Genomic DNA, 9,784 nt, shown 5'->3' with positions numbered 1-9,784 from the left:
CTGAGGGAGGGGGCTAGATGCTATAGATAGTGTAATCATGGACATGGCCCTGAAGAGGAAAGTAAGACCAGTATTACGCAGCGTCATACATTAGAGTTTACTGATTTCTTGGATAACTTCGTATTTTATAAACAATAGCAAAGTAGGGAGGAAAGGTTTGAATTGAACCTGACCCTCCCAGGTCGCACACAATGACTAAACACCGACAAAGGCCAGAGTTCGTAAACTTACCACTGACACACTGGGGGACGAAAAATTTCGGATACGGAGCGCATATCTCCAGATCCATTGTAATGCTGTGCAACGCTTACCTACGTACTTTCTACACTAACCTATTAGATTCCTTGGTAGTATTTTCTGAACTCATACTCAAATTTAAATGTAACTTTATGGTGGTCATTTCAAAATAACTTCCAATACAATTTATTAACTTGAATTAACAATGAGAGTAAATAGTGTTTATATTAGCTATTAAATCGACGTTTTTGTGTAAGCGTATTGGATTTCTCATTTTATGTTATGGATATTTTTGTTTCATATATATATATCAGTCGACAGATGGCCGAATTAAAGTCAAGATGTGCAAATCATGACGTCAGATGCTGCTTAAAATAGGTCGCAGTAAAATATTTCATTTAGTAGAGTTAGAGAAGCTGGAGAAGGAGTTAGTGAGGCATGAGTCTTACTGCTAAAGAAGCACTGTTAACTTTACGAAGTCCAGAAGCTACAATGCCAAGTATTAGTAGTAATTTTGAAAACATGAAGTAAGTGCAACAGAGATTATATGTATATAAATATCGTACATGTAAAATGATATTTAGAATATGTATCGATACATGAGTATAAGCTGTTGTCTGTGACGTCATAACTTTTGGGTTACGTTTAGGACGCCATTTTGGATTTGTAAAATGTAGGCTTACAACTCGGATACCTAATTTAAATTTTAAATATAACTTTACGAAACTTCCTTTTTTTCTTCTTATTTTAGTGGCACGATCAAAGCAATAGAAGTGGTATAAATAACCACATCAAGATCAAAGAATCAGTAAATAAGCTAGACTTTTATAATTTAAGGTTATTCAAGTTTATCATTGATATAAATTATTATTGGTTTTGAATTAGATACAATGACGGGAAAATCATAATAATTTGAAAACGAAAATGTTTAAGATGTCATGTTATGTTGGAAGTCTATATATATCTGTATTCAGTTTCATCGATTTTAATTAACTAATGATATTCATTAGCCACAGTATATAAGTTATAACTGCATTTTGCAGTTTATCAATTAGTAGTAACTAGTATAAAGTAGATTGTATAATAGATTGTACTGTTCCCTTTTTTTTTCTTCATAATTTGGTGCTTTAGCCGAAATGTACAGTATATTTTAATTTTATCATCTTATGTTAATTGAGCTGGATATTCTGTTCCAAATTTGATTTGAAATCTTGGAGATGTTCTAACTTCGACATTTGAGTGAAAAATAACAAACAAAAGAATTGCATGTTTGAACAGTTATTTAATTTTTAAACAAAACTAAAGTATTGGCAATTAATTTTTATAAACACTCACAATTAAAAAAAAAAGTAATAATGTAAGTTTCTATTCTTTGTTTTATTCATAACACTAGGCTGGGTAGAGATTGTAGATTTAGGTATGACTTTGAGTAGTTTTGAGTGTAATATTAATATTACAGAAAAAATTTAAATACTTCTAAAAGCTGCAGAGAGAGTAGTTTTAGGTCCATTATTACAGAATGTGTGTGTGTGTGTGTGTGTCAGTTTGAACATTTTTCTAAAGTAAGAATTAAACACTAGAGAGAGTACATGTTCTATTTAGTAGAATATCAGGCTTTTGGTAACTTAATCTATATTATAGGCTTAACTATAGAACTGTCTTCTCTAACATAGGAGATCTAACAGTAACATGATTTGGGCATTCAAATTAAGGTTTGGATAATCTGTCTGCTTTTTTTTGAATAAAAATTTTGAGGAATCCAATTTAAGATGTTGAAGATTAAACTTGGACTTTCTTCAGCAAATTGTCTTATGAATTTGAGGATTTGTTCCGTAAAATAAGTAAGAGAAAATATAATTTGAAAAATTTTTTTTTCCTTGAATTGAATGAACTTCTGTCACCTTGCACATGCATATATTTTAATGTGGATTCAAGCATGCTTTAGTCATTGGAAGGGTTTAGTTATAGTGACTACAGTTAATAAAGCTAAGAACCTACTTGTAGAAATATTAAGAGTTAAATTTTCAGGTTATTGACAGGTCCCTAAGAAAGCGTGTTCATAATTTGTAAAGGTTCCAAATTTTAATTTTGTGAAATATTATATGAGAAGGTAGATTACTGTCGATATAAGCCCTGATCTGTAATATGTTGAAAATGTATATACAATGGTATGGTGTTTATCTCTCTGTTTATAAAAGCTCTTGTACACAAGTCAAATATTTTTAGTTAAAACTGAATGACGTAAAGAGTTTTTTCTGGATGTCTATAAATAAAAGTTAATTCCTGAGTACTCTGCAGGAGAACAGAGTAGGTATTTGGAGCGTTGCCACTTAACACTGCGTTGCCCTTGAAGTGTTATTGGTGGTTCTGTAAACAAAACAATAACAGCTGATGTTAATAATCTTCCATACAACCTGCAAGAGAAATATGAAGATGTATACTTACATGACTTGTTTGGTCTGGGGGTTTATAAACATGTAATTACATCTGTTGAAACAAATAGTTGAAAGAATAAAACCTAATTCAGATATATTAAAGTTTTAAAACTTTAATTAGTGCTTCTAGGGTGTAACTTTTATTATAAATGTGCTCTTTGTGTGTTCGTTTTTGTGCTGTAACCATACTTGAACCTGGAAAAAATAATCATTTGAAGAAGTGGTGAAGTCTGGAAAATATTGTGCCCTACTTTTTACCTGCAGGTACACACAAATCGTGCATTTAACTGTATTAGTTTGTCAGCCATTCTGTTTGATTTTGTGAGAATTATCTAATTCTTTATACTTGATAGATTGCATATTCTCTTATAAATATGCTATATTTTGTCTGTTATTAAATTGCAATATCCTTTTTTTTGTAATCTGAAGTTTACATCTTCAGAAGTTTTAATTTGCCCACTTTAACAATATTACAAGCTGAAGTGTTCATTAGGTAGGATTATGAAACAATCTGTGTATGTAGCAAATCTGGAAAGTAAGGTAAAACAACAAATTTTTGGCACATGGCCATAATGATATAAATCTGTCTTTTTGTGTGGAAGATGTTTATTTGTGTACGTGTCACAGTTTGAATAATGCTAGCAGACTATAAAGTTGCTTATTTAATATTGCAGCTTGGTTAGTAAAACTTTCAAAGACACTAGGAAGATTCTTACTGTTGAGTATCGGTACACTTGTCATTTTATATTACAAGATCCTAAGTGAAGTATTGCTAGAAGGTAAAGTTTTACAAACTTAAAATCGTTACTTCACTTGCAGCAGGTTTGAAAACTTTCACTGCCTACTCCAAACAACTTCTAGCAATACTTCGTGAAAACTAATGGACGTTCACTGCCTACTGAAAATGATGTAGCTATACTGAGGCCGTTCACTGCCTACTGAAAACGATGGAGACATACCGAGGCCTTCTTTAGGCTACTCCAAACAACTTCTAGCAATACTTCGTGAAAACTAATGGACGTTCACTGCCTACTGAAAATGATGTAGCTATACTGAGGCCGTTCACTGCCTACTGAAAACGATGGAGCCATACCGAGGCCTTCTTTAGGCTACTCCAAACAACTTCTAGCAATACTTCGTGAAAACTTTAATGGACGTTCACTGCCTACTGAAAACGATGTAGCTATACTGAGGCCTTCTTTAGGCTACTCCAAACAACTTCTAGCCATACTTCATGAAAACTTTAATGGATGTTCACTGCCTACTAAAAACAATGTAGCCATACTGAGGCCTTCTTTAGGCTACTCCAAATAAATGTTGACTTCATGGAAACAGTTTCCAAATATATTCTGTTGCTAAGGGTTTGCTACATGGGTCCCAGCAATTGCTCAATGGCTGAACTGCCTGTTTGTTATATCAGCTCTTTGACCTATGCACCATTCAGATCGTAACTCCACATGATGTATGTAAATGTGATACGTGTTGTGCTGAGAAAAATGAAGTGTCACTCTACGTTTTGTTTTTAATAAGAACTTCTAGGTGAAAGCAAGTAAGAGTAGAGTATAATGCGCAACTATATATCCATTAATGATGAGACATTTTACCAAATGCCAGGGCTCTGTAGGGCAGCTGGGATATTGCATAGTAGTGGTTGCGACATTATTTATATTGGCTACTTTTCTTAGTGTTAACTGGACTACATTTGTGAAATGTAATTTTTCTTTAAATTTGTATAGCAACAGATCTTGGTTAAGGTAAAGATCTTTTAACATTATTTATTTTAACTCCTGTATTTTACTTTCTTGAATTAATCTGATAATTATTCAGAAAGCTAGTCCTCCCGATCCTGTGGTAAAACAAGTGAGGTCAGAATAACTTTGAACGTGCTGCCGTATATAGTAATTGTATGTGCTCTCGGCTGTCAAATAGACCTAGGTTGAGATGCAAAGGAAAATATTCCTGTATAGACACCTTATTATAGAAAAACCAAGAATTATTTAAAAAAAGTAATTTTTGTATATCAGATTACAATTTTCAGAATAACTTTCCTAGGTATTACACAGTTTGTTATGCATGGAACAGTATTTGGGGCTGTGATGCTGAAATACTCGTATATACATTGGAAGAAAAGAAAGTATTTAAATCTGTACGTTTATGTTTAGATAGTAACTATTCTGACAAGCCAGTAACTTTTAATCAGCTGAAATAATGTTTTTATAATGTTGAAGAAGTGCATGGGAAAACATCAACTTGTCTTGACTCATTTGCTAATGCTTTCCGAAGTTAAGATCAAGGTCTGACACCCATATGTTATGCGTGGATGATAGAGCTGGATGGTTGGTCAAAATTGTTAATTAAGTAATCATCAGGCTCATTAATGTATTACGTTTAATTTATTGTTTATTCTCACAAAATGTATAGATAAGAATCTGGTTTCGATACTTGAGGTAGGCAGGGGATGGCTTGTTGTGTAAATGGAAATATTGTGATTACTGGATAGCTGGAATAATCAGAAGTTAGTTGGTTATTTTACATGACACTAATTGATATATGTAATTTATTGCCCAGCTCTAGTCAACATTGATACGATGTAATGTTTCCCACCATGACCTGATCATACCGTTAAAATTTTATAATAGTGTTAATTATCACTTTTTAAAACTTTCCAGTAACTTGCCTCATCATTTTTGTGTGTCTCTGGGGGCCGGGCCTCGGTGGTGCTCCTGATGCATCCCATGCCGCCAACGTGTCGATTCAAGTCACAGAGGGCAGCGGTGTGGGGAAACTAAAAGAGCCCGCTGTGGATCATGAGGTGAGTGTATTGTGGTACCGTAAAATGTTACACTTTTATTAGAGAAAACAAAGTGCATATACATTTTTTTTATTTAAATCACAAACCGTTCCACAATACACTCACCTCATGATCCACAGCGGGCTCTTTTAGTTTCCCCAGTAACATTTTATGAAATACGGTACATATACATTTTTTTTATTTAAATCACAAACCGTTTGAGTTGTTTTTTTTTTTAATGTATGTTGAATTTATTTACAAAACTCTTGCATAAAATTGTTTAATCTGAGACTTGACATGTGATGCAGAGCTTTGTGGCAGTGTTTTGGAATGAAAAGTTGAATCCAGTGCCAATGTTTTATCCCAAATTATAACTTTAATGTTTGAGGCAGAATTAATATTTCAATAGATTTTGTTCAATGTGAAAGTGAACAGAACATAGTAAATAATGTTAAATTCTTTGCTTCATTGGTTTTTATCAAAATTCTAGTTTTATTGTGTGGCCCAGTTTATGTTTACTGTCTGGGAAAATTTTTATTTTGGCTATCCAGTGAGGTCTGGGAGAGGGATTGCTGAATATCCTATATGTAGTAATATTATTCATAGTTTGCAGATGAAATGAACACATTTTGTAAAATTTTTAAACTGACATTACATTTATTAACCATATTAGTGAAGTGCAAACTTGTTTTGTTACAGAAGTGCATCAACTGAGTCTTAAGAGCAATTTAATTACGTATTCACTAATCCTCCACACTATAATCCATTTTCAGTAAATTGGGTACCTGATTAAGCCCCAATCTTAACACTTAACAAAACATTTTCCCAATGTCTCGCAGCCCGGTCCATCCTGGGGCCTTAAAATTAATTCTTGTAGATATATAGATATGGGAATAATATTTAATGTATTGGACTCAATTAAAAAAGGGGGTCGGTTTGGATTGAAGCTACTTGTTGAGTAACCACGAGATAGCTCCGTTTTGGATGAACACGGTACCATACAAATACTGTGTATTGTGCTTATTGTAGTGTTTCTCCCCCCCCCCCATTTTATTTATAAAGAAAAGCTTGATGTCTTATATAAAAGTACTGAATTGCACTTTTGTTAGAACAATTAGCCTGTTACTTTCAATTGTAATTCTATTTCTAATAAAAAAACACAACAAACAAATGTCCAAAATTGAGGAGCTTAATGTTGTCAACCATTATTGAATACAGTTAGTAAACCTCTGGGATCTTCCGTGTGTATGTGTGGCTATCTCAAGCACCTTACAAGATATCTGAAGAAAACCATCTTAACTATGATACATATTACCTGCATTTAGTGGTAATTCTCAGGTTCCAGGTAATGCTTGTTGGTAGTGAAAACTAGAGCTGTATCATTCGTTGTTGTTTGTTTGTTATTGTTATAGAAGTTTGAACTGACTAAACAATCCAGCCAGGATGCTATTATGCTGACCTTTCAATTCAAATTAACTGAAAACACTGATGTCAAGTGGGAAACCATCCTGTGGAAGTCGAAGCTTTACGTGCAGGTACCCTGTGTTATTCTCCCCGATGGCTCAAAGGAGGCGTAAGTTGTGTTCGTTTTGTTAGGTGAATTTTCTTTCTAAATAGATATAACGGGAACCCAAACTATCATTGTTTAGTAAACTGTATTAGATGGTATCAGCTTGATAATGTAATTTTCAATGGAAATAACTAAAGATTAACTTTAGATACAGCTTCTTCTTTTTTATTTCTGTACGAATAGCCAACTAGTTAAATCACTAGTTTCTGTATAAATGTTAGAGGTATCTCACACATTACAAAATTTAAACTTCAAATCTACTTTTTTTTTCTTCTTCTTCTTCTGGAGGGAGGGGTCCTTGTGTGCTAATTCTTTCATGGCTTAAATTATTTAATACTTTTGATATTAAATTATTTTTTTTCAAGTGTGGTAAATGTGTCCGAAATATACTTGTAAACATAGTTTATGGAATAACTTCCAGTATCTCTTAATTCATGAGTTTGTGAAGAGATGAGAAATTGGAGGTGTTGTAAACATGTTTTACTACGTATACTGAAATATTGATTTTCAGTTGGAAATGAGATGTATTCTTAGTGTTTTGGATAGTAATTTTAACTCTGACTATGGTCAAAGTAACCATGAGAGCAGTCCTGCTATAACTTTTTATAATGTATGTATATCTTCATGAAGTTTTGCAGATTATCATTAAACGTCACAAAACTTTCGTGTACAAAATATAATTTTTTAATTAAGGATTTGCTCGTGTGTTTTTCTTTTCAAATGTTAACTATCCAACATGCAAAGTAATTTTGAGATAAAGAATACTTTTATGCATCAGAAAGTTTAAAAATTTAATTTGGAAAATCTAGTTTGAACCAAAGCTGCATTTAACATGCCATGTGACACAAAAATTAATATTTAGGATTTTTTTTCATATTTGCTGTTAATTTAAGAAATTAACTAATGTATAATACTAAAATTTGAATTATCTATAATTTTATGCCAAACTTATTGACATACATTCATAAAATAGTAGTTCAATAAAATTTTGGACATAAGTCTACAAAGATGATGTGCCCTCTGACCCCTACCCATTGGGGAAAACTAGTAGCTCTAGGGTTAATGTGTGTGCTGTAGTGTTTATCTGGGTTCTGGAAAACTAAAATGACTTAAGCTGAATATTTTATCCAGAAATGTTTCAAAATCAAATGTTTTTGTACTTTGGTGACTTGTTTTTAAATCCTGCTCGACACAACAAGTTAAGTGAAACTACTTTCTCAAGCTTGAATGTCTAATGTAGTAAGTACTTGTGACTAATAAACCAGGTGATCAAGGAACAAATGATGGAATGTTTAACTCTTGTGACCATACTATAACATTTAATGTTTTGTGAAGCTTTACAAATTTGACAAGGTTTCAGTAAACAAGTACATAAAGGATGTTTATTACACAGTAAAAAGGACATAAATCGGGATACCCTGGCAACACTGAAAAATGGTGAACTTGTGTTTATATTATGCCTGCTGAGAGGCCTAAAGTCCCAAATATAAAAAATGCAATTGTGAATCACCTTGAAATAATATTGTGGATTTTCCTGGAATGATAGTTAAGTTTTCCAGCAGATGGAGCTAGTGCAAATGTAGGACACTTGAAGGGTAGGAACCCTATTGTCCACTGTTCCGTGAACTTGATCATGTAGTGAAAGGACTATATTTTAATAATCACAACATTGTTGTGCAAGTATAGCTGTGCAGTTATTGGTATTTTATCAATGAGATCATTTAAGTTCCAATAAGCATTAGTCTTGCTGTTCCTCTATACAAGTAAACAAAAAGAAAAGTTTCAATTTTTCTTAGTTTCATATCATAAAACTCTTCGGAAGGACACAATTTGGATCTTTCTGGAAAAAATATTAAGATAATGTGGCCATTTTCTACTTGATGAACAAAGCACTAATGTTGACTATTTTTGTTTTTAAAATATGCAGAACTTCCATTGATCCTGTAAATCAAATAATGAAAATATATCTTATCAAGGTAATAATGCTTTTATTTAAAACCTCTCAAGTAGCCGGTTAGCCAGTTTCTCAACATTGGTGACAGTAGCAGGTAGCCTTAATAACTTTACAATACAAAGACTGTCTTCCTTCTTGTCAACGTTGGTGACAGTAGCAGGTAGCCTTAATAGCTTTACAATACAAAGACTGTCTTCCTTCTTGTCAACGTTGGTGACAGTAGCAGGTAGCCTTAATAGCTTTACAATACAAAGATGGGCAAGCAATTTTATTGGCATTGGGAATTGAGCTGGAGATTAAATCATGAGCAAACCCCTGTTTATCTAATTTCATACTTGATAACATAATGGCTGTATTTTGATTAAACAAAATCACTAAGGTAGACGGAAATCGTAATTTTAATTAGTTGATTTATTTTGTGACATTAATTGATTAATCATAATTTTCGTTAATTAGCTTATGGTGTAATTGCTTTTCACGAGTAATCAATTAATTTGTCTGCGTGGTTGGCTACTTGTCCATAGAACTAGATATCCTGAGTTTTGAGAGGCTTGTTTTCAAAGTACAATAAGTATGTTTCTAGTAAAGAAGATAGCATAGACATGTTAAGCAGAGTAGATTGAAGTTGGTAGTGAAGCTCTAGAGCAGATAGTTGTACGTGGAATTACTTGGATGGATGGAGTGAAAGGATTTGAGGAGAGGGATGTTGATAGACGTGTTAAGCAGAGTAGATTGAAGTTGGTAGTGAAGCTCTAGAGCAGATAGTTGTACGTGGAATTACTTGGATGGATGGAGAG

The 9,784-nt window shown here is 32.9% G+C and overlaps 1 protein-coding gene across 1 annotated transcript; it reads left to right on the top strand.

Moving 5' to 3' along the window:
- Nucleotides 1-675: 675 nt before the first annotated feature.
- Nucleotides 676-7,065, top strand: LOC106473529. Its single transcript, XM_013934210.2, has 3 exons — nt 676-736; nt 5,342-5,484; nt 6,876-7,065. The coding sequence occupies exons 1-3, from the start codon at nt 676-678 to the stop codon at nt 7,038-7,040; spliced, it is 369 nt and encodes a 122-aa protein (XP_013789664.1). The 3' UTR covers nt 7,041-7,065.
- Nucleotides 7,066-9,784: the final 2,719 nt, after the last annotated feature.

Source organism: Limulus polyphemus, unplaced genomic scaffold (genome assembly GCF_000517525.1).
Source record: "Limulus polyphemus unplaced genomic scaffold, Limulus_polyphemus-2.1.2 Scaffold6252, whole genome shotgun sequence".
NCBI lineage: Eukaryota > Metazoa > Arthropoda > Merostomata > Xiphosura > Limulidae > Limulus > Limulus polyphemus.
The sequence above is the reverse complement of the archived record's forward strand: the minus strand, read 5'-3'. Positions and strand labels throughout refer to the sequence as shown.

Excerpts from the sequence above, each read along its gene's own strand:
- LOC106473529 (XM_013934210.2), top strand. The coding sequence starts at position 676 with ATGAGTCTTACTGCTAAAGAAGCACTGTTAACTTTACGAAGTCCAGAA. Across the intron at positions 737-5,341 it reads TCCAGAAGCTACAATGCCAA|TAACTTGCCTCATCATTTTT; the intron begins GTATTAGTAGTA and ends AAAACTTTCCAG. Across the intron at positions 5,485-6,875 it reads AGCCCGCTGTGGATCATGAG|AAGTTTGAACTGACTAAACA; the intron begins GTGAGTGTATTG and ends TTATTGTTATAG.